Genomic DNA, 20,397 nt, shown 5'->3' with positions numbered 1-20,397 from the left:
CCGGAAGTACGAGCCAAATATCTGACTGGTTAAAACGTTATATTATACCGTTATCCGTTAACAGTCATTCAGTTGAACCTTTTATAATTATCTGATTCTTTTAAAAAATAGAACATTTAATAAACAAGTTGTTTGTACAATCTGCGATCTGAATAATTTTATGTCGTCAGGAAGTGTACGTCATCCTCATGCCAACTGTTTCTGTGTGACATGCACCTTGTAGCATCACCTCTGGAGGTTGCTAGTCATCGTGATCGTGGTTATTCTGATTCGGATTAGTTACAAAATTATTGAAATTATTTCCCTATACGTGTAAATAAACTGTCTAGGTAAGCCACGCCTGTGTTAGCAGTATTGCAACGAGTTATACCTCTACATTTTCTTTTTTTATCGTGTTTAATTTAATTTTATTGACAATGCGTGAAAACTCTTCCCGTGACTTAGATGTCTGTGATTAAAGAAATTTTGTAATTCAAATTTTGACGCATTGTATTAGTATATACCAAGTTAATATTAATGACAGGGCGCTGACTGATTTTTTTTCGCCTTTTTGTGAATCCTGTTGAACATTGTAATAACGATATACTTAAAGAATCTGTGAGTAAGTAGTGTAACAGTGTTACCCGATTTAATGATTTTTTATGGCGTTTAAATGAATGTTTCGTATAATTTACATCTGATATGCTCATTTTCAGGATTCGCGATGTTTCTCTGGGATTGGTTCACTGGTGTTCTGGGATATTTAGGTATGTTAAAAAAAAAAAAAAAAAAAAAAAACTTTATATGCTGATAGAAGTCAGTTTCTGTAATGTTGTTGCAAGGCTTGAGGTGAATCATCAGAACGGAGGACCACTGTATTGTCAGTCAAATCTCTTCGAATCGATGATGTTAATGTTTTTTGTTAAGCCTCAAGTAGCAGCTGGTTCACTTGAAAACATTTAAATATCTCAACATATGGTGTAATGCAATGACAGTTGCTTTCTTGTTTGCATTAGTGGTGTATACAAAAATTAAATGGCCCTGTTCCAAGCCATATGATTCCAAATGTTGACAAACATGGAAATTGACATTGGTAATAGATTACAGCAACATCATTCAAAGTGTCTGGATTTGTCAATCTACTTAGGCCTACACTTGTTACTGTGTTGTTTCAGTAATTCTTTTTTAACCATTTCACTTCACAGTTCCTGAGCACGAAATCATTCATTGTGAATTCCACGATATGTTCTTGGATAACCCATGGAAAATTTATTGCGTGTTCCTTGTCTCATTCAAATTTACACCAGAGTTTTAATGGCTTCGCAATCCAAGGGATGTTAAATCATAACCTTCCTAAATTCATTCCTGCTTTTTCTAGTAATGCTCTGATACTATTTCTTTGGAGGTAGATGACCACGAAATTTAAAAACTTTTAATCATCTGTTTCTGGTATTTAGATATATTAGGACAGAACACTTACTTAGCAAATAACCACCAAAGAGTTTGATAAAATTGGTTAAGGCTTTTCATTGTCTAAACCATACAAAAGATACAAAATTTATGGAACACAGTATAAAAGATATAGAAATTCTCAAACTCTCAGACAAGTGGCTTCCTTGTGGCAGAATGTTTAAGGGGAAAGGAAGAAAGATTAAGAACAGGAGCTGGCTAGATTTATGAAATGGAGATAGCTATGGAAAAGTCATCTTAAATACCAGGTCAGGGCAGATTTACTGGACCTATGTAAGCCTCTGACCTCGGGTTCTACGTTGCTAAATCTCACCAGTCCTTTCCCTTCATGCCTCTTTCTTTTCTTTCTGCCATGAGGAGGAGCCACAAGGCATGTTTTCCCCACTGCATGCTGAATTGATTTTTTTATGTATCCATATTGTACACTAAATTCACAGGTAGACCCATATATTAAAAGTTTTAACAAAAGTCTATGTATATTGTTCTGAAATTCTGTATATATTCCAGCAAGGTTTCACAAATAAGTATTAAGAATGCATTTGAACTTGCATAGGTAAAGGTTTGCCGTGTTGACACAGCAGTGAAGGCTCCTTCGTAACAATAGAAATCCCTGATTATGTTGTGAATTAAAAATGTGTGTTGTGTATATTGGCACAGTTAAAATGCTATAAAAACAGTAGACGTAGTTTATTATTAAGTTTCCCAACTGTATCACCCAATACACAAATTAAAAATTGAGAAAGGTCCTGTCATATTAGAAAGTGAAGTTAAATTTCATTTGCCATGGTCTTAATTGAAATGTTCCACCATATATCTTTCCATTGCAAAAGAAATGAATTAGTTTGAAATATCCTAACAGATGAAAACTACATATCAGACATAGATATGAACCTGAGACCATTGCCTTTTGTGGCAAGTGTTCTGCCAGCTGAGTATCAAAGCATTTGCATGTGAAAGCCAAAGGTAGCAGGTTGGTTAGTTAATTAGTTTCATGTTCCATGAATCATATTGCACTATAAATTGTAATGATGTGGAACAGTTTGTTTTACAGGATTCACATTGCACATTAACTTCTATGACTACCTCCTGACATTTTTGTAGGTTTCTTACACACACACACACACACACACACACACACACACACACACACACACACACACCATATCGTACACATTATAATAATAGAAATTCTTTGATGGAATAGGAGTTGTCAAGGAGACAGAAATTAATTAACTTTTCAGTTTCTTTACAAATGTTACTTTGCTCTGTCAGACATTTATATCACTGGATAAGTAATAAAAATTTTACTTGCAGTATTATGCGCCAATCGTTGTGTTAAAGATAACCTTAATGTTGGCTAACAAATGTTGTTTTTCCTTACGGTATTGCAATTATTACATCCTTGTTCCTTTTGCACTGTAGTGGATTATTTACAACAAACTACATGAGGAAATAAATATACTGTGAAGTAGTAGTCAAAATGCCCAAATCTGTAACAGATGTCTACAAAACAATCATGACTAAGCACCACGTGTTATTCTACAGCATGTTTTGGAGCTATGAAGACTTTATTTCTTAAAAATGAATTACCCCAAAACATTATTCCATATGACATTATTGAATGACAATATGCAAAATATGTCAACTTATTGGTTTATCTCTCCCCAACATATGCGATGAATCTAAATGCAAATGTGGATGAACTAAATTCTAAACTGTTCACATTATCATCACTATGGGCACTTTACATTTTTCAAGTTTCCACCCTGTTTAGTATTTCTTCACTGTACGTTACACTTACCATTGGTGTATTATAATACCTCTACATATGCAGAACTTAATATGTTGCATCTCATTAAAATTGAGTGAGACCATTTACAGAAAACCAAGCAGTGACACTATCAAGAACTTTGTTTACAATTTCTTCTGCTGCCTTATGTATGCTTGAATTGATACAATACCAGTGTCATTCACAAAAAGAATTAATTCTGCTTGTTATATACTAGACATAAGATAGTTTAAATGTATAAGGAACAACAGCGAACCTAAGATTGCACCTTGGGGAACTCTGTATGTGATATCTCCCTATTGAGGAAGGACAAGTTGCTGGTACATTCGTATGATTGAATTTTATGAGTTACTTTTTCAACATACTGTTGTGATTTTTTCTCTTGAACTGTTTGCCCTTATACTTCCTACTAAAATTAAGAAATGATTATTAAATATAATTGCTATCTGGGACTCCTCATTTATAGCCATTCCATTCAATTCAATATTGATGTTTTCCTGTTCTGTGGCTGGTCGTCCTGTCTCTTGTTTCACAACATTGCATGTAGCCTTAAGTCTGTTGTCATAATTACTGATGTCTGGCACTGTGTGCATGTTCCTTGATTTTTGATAACCTTTCTTAGTAACTTTGAGTAGTTTTTGTCATGTGTAATAATAGCAGGATCTCTGCTTGTTCTCTACAACAGATATATTTCCCTTTTCCTTTCATAAGATACTTTAATCCCTCCAGCGGTCCATGATTTTTTGCATGGATATTAAATGCCCTTTCTGATTAACTTATGTGGATAGCTTTTTCAAATAATATTGTCATGGAATAGGTTAAATTTTCTTTTACCATTTTGTTCATTATAAATTTTAGCCCAGGTCATCTCTTTTAAACTATTCTTAAAAATACTTATCGTGGAGTCATTAATTATCTAATTTCCACTTAGGAGTAGCCATACTGTAGGGCACTGTTGTTTATCGTAACTAATTGTGCACCATGATCAGAGAGAGCATTTGCTACAGGATAAACAGTAATTTTTTTGCTTTGAGCTTCAACAAAGAAAACAGTATCAAGTAGGGTTCTGTTGTCTTTACCCACTGTGTTGCAAAGTTAATTACTGAGATCAAATTACAGGAACCAAATAAGATTTCCAGATTAAATTTTTTTGTCAGAATCCTTCATAAAATCAGACTATCAACTGCATGCTGCTATCTGACGGATAGCACATCAACGAATCCAGATTCCTCATCAACAATTTAAAATTTCCCACTGGGAGTCTGTATACGACTAAAATCAAAAGTGAATTATTTTTCAGTACATATTAATTTGCAAGTGCGCACATCTATGTGCTGATCATTACAACATCTGTCTGTCTCAGTGTTGTTAAGCTTTTGTTCTGTGTTAATATCTGTAACACCTCTTTTTTCCATATGGTGTGTGATTATGCTGCTGGAGTGTATTCTTTTATAGGCAACTTATCTAACCCTGCAGTTATTTGTTGCTCAGATAGGCACAGGATGCTTTTCAGAGCTGTCTGGGTTTTCCTCAGAGACAAGAAACCTCATCTACCTTATTACTCAATTCTCTAATAATTTGATGAAACAACCTAACATTACTTTCCTGTGCCGTCTTAAGCGTTTTCTTCAGCTCCTCTGTTGTTTTCACTTTTTTTTCAAAACAGTGTCCAAATCCTAATTCTAACTTAAAAACAGTCTCAGCCTAGCACACAGTTTTAATCTTCCATGCAGTTACAAATCAGTGCACGCTCTGCTTTAGAGAGATGATTTATTCTGGAAACAATGTTTATTTACTGAACAAAGGTATTTCAGGGGAAGAAAGAACATACTGTCATTTTAAAATTTGTACATAGTTTAACATGTACAATTAGTATATCCTTAACCTTAGATACACATTCCTCCTAATTTTTGAAATGTATCTGTAGATAAGGCCACACCAGACAAAAAAATAGATAATTGATTTTTTGTGTGATTAATGTTGTAATTAATTGATTAAATTCCAAAATGTTTTACAGTTGGGAGTTGGAGTTATTACTCAGAAATATTTAAGAGAGCTGTCCATAAATATAAAATTGTAGCTAATTGGTTTTCAAGTGCAGTTAAATAAGTTTGTCATCAAAGAAATGTATTGATTTTAGGGAGGCTCTTTGCTCCTGATTATTTAAAATGGAGTATGTCATTTATAACATTAATAAAATTTTAATCGTGTGCATTTTGAAAATTACACTTGCAATTTTTATTTGGTGTGCTTTTTCATTTGTGTAATGGAAGGCCTAAACCGCCGTAAGGCTATATATGCAGTCTTAGGATTGGATAACTCTGGGAAATCAACATTAATGCAGCTGTTGTTGGAGGAAGATCTCGTCGATCCTGTTCCATTGACCTGTAAGTTGACTTATTGAAAATTTTTGTTAAGATGATGAGAGCTGCATGATTAACATTTTCACAGGATTATGGAAAAAGTCTGGCAAGCTGCTCTTCTTAGGATTGGACAATGCTGGTAAAACCACTCTTCTTCACATGCTGAAGGACGATCGTTTAGCTCAGCATGTTCCCACATTGCATCCAAGTAAGAACTTCCTTTATTTATTTGAAACTGTAGGAAAGACTGAAGTTTTTGTTCAATAGAAATACATTACTTCATTTTTTAAATATTATGTTTGCTTTAGCACATTCAAATACAGTAAAGAATAGTTAATGTGCTGGATTAAAATTTAGTAGGTCTACATAGTTATTGTGACTTATTCTAATAAATATATATTTAACTCTTGTTTATAGTATTGACTGATGTTAAGATATTGATTAGTAAAAATTGTTTGTTATGTCATGGACACCATGAAAGGATTTAGTGCATAGATTTACATGTTAATCTATCAGAGATGTAGTACAATTATTAAATCATTGAAAGGGAACAAATTGTAGAAGCTGCTCCTCTTTCCCTGACACCAACAGGTGTTACCAATTTTGGAACTGTCTAACACTTACGTGTAACTTGGGTACAATGTTATTGTAATCTTTGTCATTATAATTTGTAAAAAACAGAAATAAAATAATAATATTCTAATAGTTGTACTGTTCCATTGCTGTATACAGCTTTTGATGTAGACCCTAAACACAGATTGTAGAGCTGAATGAGCAAGCGACTAAGCAAATTGCGGCATTCATAAATGCATTGCACAAAGCTGTGTAAAGTATATTGGAGTGCACTTTGTGTGTGTGTGTGTGTGTGTGTGTGTGTGTGTGTGTGTGTGTGTGTGTGTGTGTGTGTGTGTGTAACTGCTTTCTGCTGTGTGTTGAATGGCCCGTGCATAAATGATGCTTCAAGGAACTGTCAGCTGCTCAAAAGAAGCCTACTGTTGAGTGAAACAGTAGTACACAAGTAAGGCTGATCAGCAAGCGAGAGGATAGAGAAACAACTGAATAAGAGTAACCTGAAAAAAGAGGGGGGGGGGGGGGGAACCACCACAGAAGGATAAGTAAAGTGAAAGAAAAAGAACAAGATAGGATGTATAGAAAGAAATGAGATAAGATTTATTCCTCTCATTACATACAGTTCTCAGATCATTTGATTTGATGCATGGGTATCATGTCAAGATCTACAGTGAACATGTTTTCAAGAGTAATGCAAATAGTTAGTATTCTACATAATTCTTAAGTAAACACAAAAATACCAAAAAAATAAGATATGTAATTCCTGTGTTTGGACTGCGAAAGTGCCCTCCATAAATTGTTGAGATAGTGTGAATGCAATTCATAAAGACATGGGAGCAGAGGAGGATGATGTAATAGGCATTAAAGGACAAAGTGCAGGAGTAGCATCAGATGTTGACTTATATTAAGGTGCCATAGTTGAGAGATGAATATGTATTTGAGGACAGTTTACTTTTTGTAAGTGAAATACAAACTCACATTTGAGCCAGTCTGCTAGATACGTAACAAAAGTTCATTTAAATGTAAACCAGACTTTTTTCTGCATTAACTAAAGTATGGTGATGCTTTAAAGTAGTGGTGAATGGAAGGCACACATACTTTGGTGGTGATTCAATCTCCCAATAATTATCTTTAGGGTAAAGACATGGAGAACCTTAGTGTAAAAGCCTATTTTTGCATGTCAAAGTCCCATAGTCTTCCAAGACTGGAAAGTTATCGTTATTGTTGGTTTTATTTGTAAACATTCAGCTATGTTGCTGATTACAATCAACTCTAAGATAGTTGTTTTCTGGAACAAGAGAAGCATTTTAGCCCAGCTCACATGCCATTTTCTTACCAGCCATTATGAGTTTGCACGGAATTCAAAATGGTGACACAAGAGTACTTAATGCACACATTACTCATAGCATAGTGTCAGCTTCAGAAGACAACTGGAGATGTCATGTTAGTATCTGTTTTTTATAGCGGTTGGTAGAGGGCTCTGATTACTGTAAATTGACAAGATTATTGTAAAGATAATAAAATACTTACAGCCATGTAAGTTATTGTATTCCATTGTTCAAAATTGAAATTAGCTCTGATATTTTTGTGTTTCCTCCAGAATATGTTTCATATATAACTAATCTGTCACTGAGTAACAGCATTTGTGTTTCATATAGCTGTTTGCTTGACTGTAGTTCTAGATTTCATATGGCTTAATCGTGTTACAGCATTTTTCTTAGCTGCTGTTTTGGACTGAACTATTGCTAGACGTGTAACCTCTGTTTTTCTATGTGGGCAATTAGCCAATTCCTCATTGTGTATGCAACATAGCTAATATAATTAAATTATTTTTCAGCTTCAGAAGAGCTTTCCATAGGTAATATGAGATTTACAACATTTGATCTTGGTGGACATCATCAAGGTAAGTGAGCAGTTAAAAAATCCTGAATACATGTGTTGGAGGAAAAATTCATAGTTATGGCAGAGATGTGTATAAGTTTTATTTCAGTCGTTATGACTAATTGTTCAACTATTGTACCTTTTCACACCTGTCATTTACATCTACACTCTGTGGATGCTGCAAAGTACATCACATGGGTACTTCTTGCACTCTCTGCATGAGATGTCTTTCTGTCATATTCAGAGATGGGCTGTGTAAAGAATGACTGCTTCTATGCCACTGTACATGCTGTTGTGTGCCTTAACATTAAAGTATGCATATAATGTAATTGGGTTGGTTAAAAATCTACTCACCCAGTGGCGGCAGAACACACATATAACAGGTATTGCATGTTAACTGAATTTTCCATGAATTTGTAGTTATTAGGGGCCATTGGCTGCTTCTTCTTCTTCTGCCAGAAGGATTGAAGGGGAAGAAAGAGGGTTGAAGAAAAAGGACTGGAGGTTTTTTTTAAAAAGGGTTAGAATTCAGAAAAATGGTCCTGAACAACGAGTCAGGGGAGACTTACTGTGTGGCATGAGAAGGAAAGTCTGATTGTTGGCTATTGCACAGGATGAGATTTGGAAACCTGAGAGCTTAAATGTGGCAGATAGGGTTTTGTATTGAAAGTCACATTCTTCCTCCCCCATGAGGCATAAAAGTTGACAGTAAACTGCTGTGTTCACTTAATGTTCATTGTTGTGCCAGTATTACGAGCTTGTTCCAACAAAGCCAAAAGCTTGTTACAAGCAAGATGCTTAGAAATAAATTTTGTGGATGTTGGATATTCCAAATTCCGGGCTTCTCGAGTGCTTAAAACCAATTTTACATGTGGTTGATTTTAAATCTGTAAATTATCATGCAGTTGTATACACCCTGGGACAATCGGGAAAAACCTGAGAATTTTTTCACCTGGGAAAAATGAGGGAATTTTTTGGAATTCTGGGAATTTTTCATTGTTTTGGTTTTCAGTTAAATTTTTGTAATTTTAACTGCTACTAACTGATACACTAACAAAAAAATAGTACTGTTGTCCACTACTGTAGAATAGTACAACAACAATGAAATATGCACGAGAAAAAAAAATTAAACTCAAATCTCAAAGGAAATATGCCTTTTACAACAGCAAAATGCACTGCACACACAGATGCCTGCCAACCAAATGTGTCGTAGGCTTTAGGCCAAAGACTTCATAACAAGAAACTGCTTCCGATGAGCGTTTCTTCATAACCGTTTACATTAGGTTTTTTTGAATTGCCAGTGGTCTCATGCGCATGCACAGTTGAGCTGTGTATCAACAGTACCTTCTCCCACTTCTGGCTACTTGCAGTGTGGCTGTTAGCTGTATCAGTAGTAACAACAAGCAGCCAGATGCTACCTGGAAAAACCTTTCTGGTGCACCCAAGCTGCTGGATTTCCCACTTCTGGCTACTTGCAGTGTGGCTGTTAGCTGTATCGGTAGTAACAACAAGCAGCCAGATGCTATCTGGAAAAACTTTTCTGGTGCACCCAAGCTGCTGGATTTGCGCGTGCGCAGAGCAGTATCGGTTGTAGTGGGAAGGAAGGTACTGTCTATGTGATCCTTGTTTACATTTAGTAATTTTTCTGTTTCATCTTAGTTTACAGCTCTCGTGTCAAGATAAAAGAAATCTGATTTCTGTGGCTGGGAGCTACAAGTGAATCAAAATACGTTCACATAATTATGTAAGGCTAAAATATGCTATTTTATTTCCACGTTTTTGGTAGTCAAGCATTAACTACCTTGCAGAACAATGAAGTCATTTTTGTCAGTATGCTAAAGAAAATTGGCTTTTATTAATGTTTTCCACTTAGGCAGTCAATTTATTTGGTTAGTTTTCAACTGTTCATTGAATTTCAAGTGCATGTTTTCATCTACTAGCATGTATAGCGTTAGGCCATAATAAAGAACCAAACATGAGATAACACAGTACTCGTACTCCCATGAAGATTTACATCCTGAAAAACTTAATACAAGGTTGGGGCATACTTCGTTGTGAATCTGAACATAATGAATGTGAACTTTAAGCCAAATTATGCATGTTACTATGGTTTATAAAGTTCGTGAAGTATCCTCTGATGTTCTGTTTCTTTTATAACATGATGTAAGATCTCTTAATGCTTTATACATAACACCACACGGGCTTCCTACATAAAATAGGGGCAGTAACGCCTGTTTTCTGGTGCTATCTAGCAACTGCTGAAAAGAATGTATTTCTAACAGGTTGTGGGAAAACATTGCGAATGGTGGTTTGAAAAGCATTACTTTCAAAGCAAAATTCCTTTTAAGCAACTTGATTTATGTTATGTGCAAGAATGCGCGATGACTTTCTTAACCACAGAATGTTTGACTCTCATTTAAAACTCAACACTCTGAGGACCAGCCCCTTAGAAGAATTTTGAGGCCAGAAGACCAGACATTATGTCATTATTTAGAATTTTATTCTCACCTTTTTGTGATGTATCTTGATGTGTAACGCACGCAGAAAAAAATCAATATTATGTGTGAAAGCTTAGCTTATCTTGTACCTTATTAATCTTAGAGAGCACTATTATATGTAAAGCTTAGTTTATCTTGTAGCTTCACTGCATATATTAATTTAAACCATTAACATTTCCTATTTGTGTGTTCGCCCAACTTGACAGTGACATTGCTATTGGCCTACTAATGACATGTCCTGTGCTCTGAAGATCTACTGGCAAAATCACGTGACATGACCATGATTGCTTACAAAAGCACATAACAATCTAGATTTCAGTGTTTCAGAAACTAACGTGTTGTGTTTCATGGCATTCAAATTTATACTTCTGTAATACGAAAGAAAATTTTAATTCAAAAATATGCAGGTTATATGTTGCTTCACTTTTAAAAAATCTTCCCAAAACACATTTTTCTCTGAAGTGTCGGAAAGTTCTGTGCCGGTGTATAAAACCTTAACCTATCAAAGGATTGATAGTTTTTGCAGTTCTGAGAGAAAGTATTATGTCATTTAATACAAAAAAGTATTTTCATCGGGGAATGAGTGTATTGTCATCGGGGAAAAAGTTGTCCCCCCCACCCCCAGGAAAAATCCAGGAATTTGTTTTCCTTGTCAATGTATACACCCTATCGGTGTTCTCTGGTGAATGTAGTTCAACAAATTTGGGACCTGTGCTGCTTGTTCATTGTGTTTTATTTGCTGAAAGGAGGAAGATTAGGACTTCACACCCTGTCAGTAAAGAAGTCATTAAACAGATCATAAGCTCAGGTTGTCGAAGAATGGGCAGACAGATTTCAAACTCCATCCTCCCAAATGCAAGTCCACTATGTTAACCACTGTGCCACTTTGCATGACCAGTTAAGTTGTTAATTTTTTCCAGTGTTAGTAAATCATTTTCCAGATTACATCATGGAGTGAGAGGACCCCAGCAGTGGGAGTGACTTTCAGAAATTGTCTGTACCGTGACATAGGTTAATATCCCAACTATCACATCCGCTTTTGTGTGTGCTTGTCCACCTTTCGTGAGTACGTGCTTGGACCCCACAAGGCCCCAACTCTTGCATCACTACTTCCTTTCCATGCTGGAAGTCTCTCTTCTTCCAATTTTTTTTCCTCTCTACTCTTCATTGCCGAATGTGCTTGGATCTGGTTTGTATTTAGGGCTCTCATTTTCCAGCCTTCTAAAACTTTTCATTTCTTATTATGTGGTCCTCTTGTTGGGTTTGACTTGCTACTTTTTTTCTAAATTTTATGTAAGTGTGGATTGTGCGGGGAGGTCATCTAGTGCGGCACATATTCCGAATTTTGACTTTCTCTCTTTGCATCTTTCTTTCTTGCAATGGTACTGTGCCAAAAACCCAGCATTCCATTGTGAGGGGGGAGGGGCAGTCAAATACCTGTGCAGTGGTAACCCTCTGTGACCACACAGAGATTGCTCTGTTACTGTCTGAGCTGGAAACTTCCCATGCAAGCAAAAAAACTATGTGCCCATCATGACTGGGGCACAGCGGCTCCAGGCAATGGTTTACTGACCAGGTAACCATTGCTGTGGGTGGGAGGTGCCCAAGGGGAGAACCCCCGTTCAGAGTGGGTTGTACCAAGATGGAATATTTGCAGCTAAAGTGAATTAAACTTCCTTCCACTGGTGGCCGCACAGCTCCAGCATTCTCTTGAAACTAAGACATATTACAATGTGTGAAGAAGTATGACCCCAAAATGTTCCCCTCCCAGGTTATGCCATGGGAGAAACATAGGGCTCAGAGACAAGGCAAGAAATAATCTCCTCCCCCCCCCTCTCCAAATGCTGATTAGTTCTAGGAACGACAGGGATTTGACTACAGAGCCATTATTCTGCATTGAATACCTTTAGGACAGGTTTGGGGAAGTGACCAAGTAATTTTAAAAAAGAAAAATGGCCTCTCTTGCTCAGTCACAGGCACTGTTTACCTGTGACAAGCTGGTAATATTCCTGTCACTATATCCCCCCTCCAATTGAAATCTGCGTATTGTAGAGTGTATTATTTGCCACAGAGATCTTCATTCACAGCCTGATGAAAAGTTGATACTAATTTGGAATGATGAGGTGTGCAATGTGTTCGTCGTGTCCAGCAACAACCAAAGACAACAGAGTGATTACTGGAGCATTCATCTTGGCCTTTGAAGGTGACTTGTTGCCTGAGAAGGTAAAGGTGATGGGTTATCACTGGGCAAACCATACATTCCCCCTCCCATGCAGTGCTACAAATGAATGCGATCTGGACAAGTTTCTGCGTTGCAAGTCCAGCCTTCGCAGCCTCCTCTGTAGGGATTGCTTCCATGAGTTGCACACAAATGCCTATTTCAACTGTGGGGAGCATGATTCTCCCTGTTCACCAGACAGCACCATTTTCAAATAGCAGAAAGAAAATCCAATAACACAAGACACTTGACTGCCTCACAAAAGAAGAAACCAAGAAGAAGAATTATTATCTACATCCTATACATATGACAATGACTTAAGCTACTACTATGATGACGACATCCTCTGTAGTGACTGTGCTATCGCCCTCTGCATCTCCTACACCTGGCCCTTCGGGCTACTTAACTACGCCTGCTCTCTGGGATATGTACTGAAGATGGTCACACAGTGACCGAAATCGGTCGGTAAAATAAAGGTTTTCAGTCTTCATGACTGATGCGGCCATTTATCCAAACTACATTGCCGAATCATGGTGGACTATTGGAGATCACAGGCGACCTCTCCAACACCATTAAGTGACATCTGTTGATGGAACACCTCTTTGCTGTTAAACGACTCTGTGCCCAGTTCCACCATCTCATAAAGTGACAGAAACGAAAATGCTTTGATAGTTATGTTGCTACTGTTGGACCATATACCCCTCCTTCGAAGGTTTGGATGAAGATTTGACGCCTCTATGGATGAAGATTTGACACCTCTATGGACACCAGTATCCTGTAGCTGTACCTGGTATCTGTGTGAATGGTGATGTTTACACTGTTGCCAAACATTTTGCTTTTTATAACACTTGAGGCTCTGCATCTGAGAATTATCAGCCCGCATTTTTGTGTCCTTGAACAGCAGGCATAAAGACTTCATTTACCATTTACTGCATGTCACCTGGAACTTTACAGTGCTGCTTTCAGTGAGTGGGAATTCCTCAGTGCCCTAGCCCTTTGCCCTGACATGGCACCACAGCCATACTGTACCAAATGCTCAGACATGCATCAGTGGATTGCCAACATCATATGCTTGCCATTTTTAACTGTATCTGAACCGAGAGAGCATGATTGTACCAGTACTGTAACTGAGTGAACATCTCCCTTGAGATCTACATCTACACCTACATGGATACTCTGCAAATCACATTTAAGTGCCTGGCAGAGGGTTCATCGAACCACCTTCACAATTCTCTATTATTCCAATCTTGTATAGCGCACGGAAAGAACGAACACCTATCTCTTTCCGTATGAGCTCTGGATTTCCCTTATTTTATCATGCAGATTGTTTCTCCCGATGTAGGTCAGTCTCAACAACACATTTTTGCATCCGGAGGAGAAAGTTGGTGATTGAAATTTTGTGAGAAGATTCCGTCACAATGAAAAACGCCTTTCTTTTTAATGAAGTCCAGCGCAAACCCTGTATCATTTCAGTGACACTCTCTCCCATTTTTGTGATAATACAAAACGTGCTGCCCTTCTTTGAACTTTGTCAATGTACTCCATCAGTCCTATGTGATAAGGATCCCACATGGTACAGCAGTATTCTAAAAGAGGATGGATAAGTGTAGTGTAGGCAGCAACTTAATAGATCTGTTACATTTTATATGTGTCCTGTCAATAAAACACAGTCTCTGGTTACCCTTCCCCACAACATTTTCAGCGTGTTCCTTCCAGTTTAAGTTGTTCGTAATTGTAATTCCTAGGAATTTAGTTGAATTTACGGCCATTAGATTTGACTGAATCATTGTGTAACCGAAGTTTAACTAGTTCCTTTTTAGCACTCATGTGGATGATCTCACACTTTTCATTATTTAGGGTCAACCGCCACTTTTCACACTACTCAGAGATCTTTTTTAAATCGTTTTGCAATTTGTTTTGATCATCTGATGACTTAATTAGTCGATAAACAACAGCATCATCTGCAAACAACCTAAGATGGCTGCTCAGACTATCTCCCAAATTGTTTATATAGAAAAAGAACAGCGAAGGGCCTATAACACTACCTTGGGGAATGCCAGAAATCACTTCTATTGTACTCGATGACTTTCCATCAATTACTACGAGCTGTGACCTCTCTGATAGAAAATCACAAATACAGTCACATAACTGAGACAATATTCCATTAGCATCCAATTTCACTACAAGCCGCTTGTGTGTTGCAGTATTAAAAGCCTTCCGGAAACCCAGAAATATGGAATTGATCAGAAATCCCTTGTCAGTAGCACTCAACACTTCATGTGAATAAAGAGCTAGTTGTGTTTCACAAGAAGGATGTTTTCTAAACACATGTTGACTGTGTGTCAATAGACCATTTTCTTCGAAGTAATTCATAATGTCTGAACACAATATATGTTCCAAAATCCTGCTGTATATCAACGATAAATATATGGGCCTGTAATTAAGTGGATTACTCCTACTACTTTTCTTGAATATTGGTGTGACCTGTGCAACTTTCCAGTCTTTGGGTACAGATCTATTGTCGAGCAAATGGTTGTATGTGATTGTTAAGTATGGAGCTAATGCATCAGCATACTCTGAAAGGAACCTAATTGGTATACAGTCTGGACCAAAAGACTTGCTTTTATTAAGTGATTTAAGTTGCTTCACTACTCCGAGGATATTTACTTCTGTGTTACTCATGTTGGCAGCTGTTCTTGATTCGAATTCTGGAATATTTACTTTGTTGTCTTTTGTGAAGGCGTTTTGGAAAGCTGTGTGTAGTAACACTGCTTTGGCAGCACTGTCTTCGATGGTATCTTCATTGCTATCGTGCAGAGAGGGCATTGATTGTTCCTTCACATATGACCAGAGTCTCTTTGGATTTTCTGCCAGGTTCCGAAACAAAGTTTCACTGTGGAAACTGTTTTAAGCATCTTGCATTGAAGTCTGCACTAAATTTCGAGCTATCATCCAGTTACCCCACTAATATTATCTGAAAGTTGCTCGAATGCATGGTGAGTAAACAGCTGTGTTGGTACCTTCAGTTGGGGGACTTTTGGCTTATCGGATACGACCGACGGAGTACATTGACAAAGTTCAAAGAAGGGCAGCATGTTTTGTATTATCACGAAAATGGGAGAGTGTGTCACTACTCCTGCCAATTTAGTCTGCCTGGAGTGTGCTATTCAGTCAGCTTTTGCCCAGCATCAACATCTTATTGATGTCTTCTCTGACTTGCATAGGGCTTAAGACACCACATAGCATAACCACATCCTCACTATCCCCCAAGTGTGGGGTCTTCTGGGGCTAACTCCAGATTTTTTTTGCAGAATTTCTTGTCTTGCCGTACTTTCCAGTTTCAGGTTCCAACACTACTACTCATATGCAAGAGAAACGGGTCCCACAGGGCTCTTCATTGAGTGTGCCCCTTTTTCCTGTGACTACCAATGGTTTAGCAGCAGCCTTGGGGTCTACAGTGTCAACCTCCTGTATGCAGACAACTTTTGCATCTACTATTGCTCTTAAACTGTGGGTTTGATGAACACTGACTGCAGGGTGCCATACGAAAGGTACAGACCTGTGGTCTATCACACTTTTACTCTTCTCTGTGACACGAACATTAGCCTTGTTGGCCACTTGAGGGATTGGAGGAGTGCCCCCATCACCTGCTCTGACCCAAGGAGCGCAGACTGGCCCTTGCTTGGTCATCCAACCTGCCTCCTACTTTTCTCACCTTTTTAACTCTTCTTATTCTTTTACACCCATCAGTAGTTGACAGACTCATTGTCATTGTTATCTTTCCTGGAATTTTATCTTGTCTTTGTAGCTAGTTTTGTGATAATGATGGTTGTGAAAGCACCGGTCAGATGCAAAGGGTGTGTTTCCAGTTGCATAATGTGTCCCAGGGGCCTCCAGCTGCTTTCTGGGTGAGGCAACTCTCCCACTTTCACCCTTTTACCCATTTTTCCCTTCTACTTCCTTCTGTTTCTTGGATACAATTTAGTTAATTTGGATTTATCTTAAGTTTTCTTCCTCAAGGGAGAGATGACCTTGTAGCTTGGTCCCTTTAATCCAGCCATTACCTACCCACTTCTTATGGTATCTTGTGTACCATAGTAGTGCAGTAACGTTCTGGAACAGTCATTCTAAAAACAAATTAGTCACTTGTAGTTAATACAAATGCCTACTAAAAAATTAATTTCTGCTTTACCTTTTTTTCCAGCAAGAAGAGTTTGGAAAGATTATTTCCCTGCTGTAGATGCTATTGTTTTTCTCATTGATGCCTGTGACCGAGATCGGTTCAATGAAAGTAAAAGAGAACTAGATTCACTACTGACTGATGAGCAGTTAAGCAACTGCCCAGTTCTCATTTTAGGGAATAAAATTGACCGACCTGGTGCTGCTTCGGAAGATGAGTTAAGAAACGTGTTTGCTCTTTATGGACAGACGACAGGAAAGGTAAATTTTAAAAACTGCTGATCCACTACTATAAATTTTTAATTGTTTATTTACAAATGTTATTTATGATGTAAGAGTAATTGGTAATTTGGTGTTATTTACAGGCTAAGATTCCCAGATCAGAACTTCCTGGGCGCCCTTTGGAGCTTTTCATGTGCTCTGTATTGAAAAGACAAGGCTATGGAGAAGGCTTTAGATGGCTAGCTCAGTACATTGACTGAAAAATCAGCAGTTGCAGATAAGGAATGTTCATGCAAATTTTGTGATGGGGAAGTATAGTGATTTCATTTCTAAGATGAAACCGTGTGAAATTTTGTAATATATCAGTTGCATTAAAGTGGACAGTTGCTTCATTAAGGAATCTGCTGCTCAAAAAAAAAAAAAAAATCCATCTCAGTTATCATTTCTAAGCTGATGCTGATGTTTATTTGTTGTGAAATTGTTGATCCAAACCAATTTGTGTGATAGGATGGTAACTATTTGAGGTTACTTTGCATTAACTTGTAAAGGAAAAAGGGTGCGGGTGCACGTGTGTGTGTGTGTGTGTGTGTGTGTGTGTGTGTGTGTGTGTGTGTGTGTTGTAACTATTTATGTGTAAAACTAATCAGTGTAGAGAATATGTGATGACTGATATACCAATTTTCTATTAACAGTTTTTATCATTTGCTGTAACTGGTAAATGTACTGTCAATGTGATTTTCATAGGATTGTTAATGACAAACTTAAATAAAAACCAGTCAGCTTGAAAACATTTAGTTGCACTAACTGTTTGACATTTACTGACATTAGTATAGTATTAAAGTTTTTCAGACATGTTTTTGGGAAAAAATGTACAGTATTTTACAGTGCAGCTCAGCTGTCAAGTGTACTGCGTCACAGTGCAAGTTAAATTTTTAGTTAGTTTATATAGTTCTCTTTTGTACCCAAGCAAACCTGTGTATTGTGGAGTGTTCTTTGAGCTTTCATACTAAAACATTCATGTGTAGTTCATACTTTGACTCATACTTTTGCATTAAACAAGAACAAATGAGTTATCACTTTTATACAGGTGTAACAATTGTGTAAAATGCCATAGTGTATAGTTTGCCAAATCTCCACATAGAACAGCTTTATCAGTGATAAAGTTCAAATTTTGTTGCAGTACTGTTGTGTTGTGTGGATGTGTAAGATTCTGAATGATATTAAATTGTTTAATGTAACAAGTTGTTGTAAAATTCATTGAGGTGATTTGTCTTGACTTTGAATGATTAGGTCAGAGTCTTATTAAAATAGTTGAGGTGAAATAACCCAAAAGAACTAATGTGTACTCTACTTTCTCAGTAAGGTAGAAAATTTATTGCAAAAGGTAAAGGCTAGTGAATACAGCTGATAAAAATTTTGAGAAGCTACATAACAAAAAGCTTTGGTGTATATACATTTGAAAGTGCAAAAAATGTCACATTGCTTTGTGCAATAACTAAGGAGTTCCTCAACATTCGTACATCACAAGGTAAACTAAAGCCAGGAAACACAAATTCGCAGATTTTGGAAGATGTTTTAAAGATTGTGTTACACATGTATCCTATGCCATTTGAATGACATAAGTCATGTATGAAATGTGAAAGCTACAAGTGTTAAGCTTGTCAGTTGAGGGAGGGGGGGGGGGGGGGGGGGGGAATTGGTGAGGCTTCAATGTGGTGCAGGTTATTACAAGTGATTTTGAATTATAACCTAACTCAAAATTTAAAATTGTGATTTTTATAACGAAATGTATCAAAATATCTCTACAACAGAACAAAAATGTCAGTTTTGTTATAATATAATCAGCTTACATCATTCATCACAAAACAGGAAAATTTTGTGAACTGTGCATGTTTTTCTAAAGGTCTAAGTTAATTCCTTGGCATTCCTTATCTGTCGAGATTTCAGTGAAGTAATCGAAGCCAATTTGAAACTAAATAAATACACAAACCTGATCGATCCAATTTTTTTTATTGTTACTATTATTAGTTTTTTTTCACGTGCAGTGTCATTTGTGTACAAAAGGAATATAATATCAAAAACAACTATATTTCAGATGATTTATCCATTACAGGGTCAAAACCTGTCTTTTGCCAGGCATATTCTAATATAAGCTTGTACATTGGTGTTGAAAGTTTGGTATCGAGACTCTTTACTGTTGCAAGTGACCGGCACATGGTCATTCACAACAATTGATCTCTCAACCATTATTAAGCTAAATTATCTTCGGCATCAGCCTGTTTGAATCATACTATGCAAATTCCTCTGGAATACTCTCTTCTACTTTGTTCACGCCTCCACCGCCCACTACTAACTACATACAGTAGATCTCTGCACACTCTTGTACAATATTTTTACACTCACTGTTCTCTGTGGACTACTACTTTATCTTGAATAGCCTTACTTCCAGTGATTTCTTAATTATCTTTTATTCAGCTCCAGGCAGTTATGTGGGTAAATGGCCATCACGTGTGTCTGCACCTCTGAGAGCTGTCTCAGTTCCTGATCCCCCTCCCCAGTGAGTTAGAGTGTGTATCGGGATTATTTAGTAAATACGCGTCCACTGCTTCATGTTTATTCTGTTGGTGAGTATATAAGGTAAATGTGACATATCCCGTCCTAATATAATCCACAATCATATACTCCAACAGCTGTTTACACTGCTTGGATCATATGAATAATTATATGCTTTCCTGTCTTCAGTATCCCATGGAGTTAATGTACTTCAGCTACCTTCTTTGGTAGGTATAGGTGACTGTGTTAATTGTATGGTTCTTCTTGATGGAAAAGAGATTCCTGTCTCATACGTTGTCCAGAGCATCCGGCAACAGGAGTGTGTGGCATGAAGTTTCTGTAGTTTAAAAATGGTGTGTTGTTGACCTACACAACATTAGTAATTTTGGTTCCTCCTGGCATCAGCTATCAAGGGTTAAAATTTCGTGACAATTTTTCTCCACCTGATTGTTCAGTCTTCCTAGCACAGAAGGGACTGCTCCGAAAACTTCATGGAAATCACCACCACAGTCCAAGAATTGCCTTAGCTGTGTCACAAAATGATGTGCCATAGAAGTCTATCAGCCACAGATACTATTTAAGTATATCACTTCAAACTGTTTTTCTAACAACATTTCAATGAATACTTTTGGGAGAATGTATGGTCCGTTATTCTCCAAAGTTATTTTGAGTTAC

The 20,397-nt window shown here is 37.1% G+C and overlaps 1 protein-coding gene across 1 annotated transcript; it reads left to right on the top strand.

Moving 5' to 3' along the window:
* Positions 1–11: 11 nt before the first annotated feature.
* LOC126278414 (GTP-binding protein SAR1b) lies at positions 12–18,410 on the top strand. The gene is made up of 6 exons (XM_049978526.1): positions 12–329; positions 696–746; positions 5,690–5,809; positions 8,009–8,074; positions 16,973–17,208; positions 17,313–18,410. Exons 2-6 carry the CDS (start codon positions 704–706, stop codon positions 17,427–17,429), a joined length of 582 nt encoding a protein of 193 aa, XP_049834483.1. The 5' UTR covers positions 12–329; positions 696–703; the 3' UTR covers positions 17,430–18,410.
* Positions 18,411–20,397: the final 1,987 nt, after the last annotated feature.

The sequence above is a fragment of the Schistocerca gregaria genome, chromosome 1, assembly GCF_023897955.1.
Source record: "Schistocerca gregaria isolate iqSchGreg1 chromosome 1, iqSchGreg1.2, whole genome shotgun sequence".
Lineage (NCBI taxonomy): Eukaryota > Metazoa > Arthropoda > Insecta > Orthoptera > Acrididae > Schistocerca > Schistocerca gregaria.
The sequence above is the reverse complement of the archived record's forward strand: the minus strand, read 5'-3'. Positions and strand labels throughout refer to the sequence as shown.

Coding starts and splice junctions, on each gene's coding strand:
- LOC126278414 (XM_049978526.1), top strand. CDS start 704: ATGTTTCTCTGGGATTGGTTCACTGGTGTTCTGGGATATTTAG. Junction 8,075..16,972: donor TCTTGGTGGACATCATCAAG/GTAAGTGAGCAG, acceptor CTTTTTTTCCAG/CAAGAAGAGTTTGGAAAGAT. Junction 17,209..17,312: donor ATGGACAGACGACAGGAAAG/GTAAATTTTAAA, acceptor TGTTATTTACAG/GCTAAGATTCCCAGATCAGA.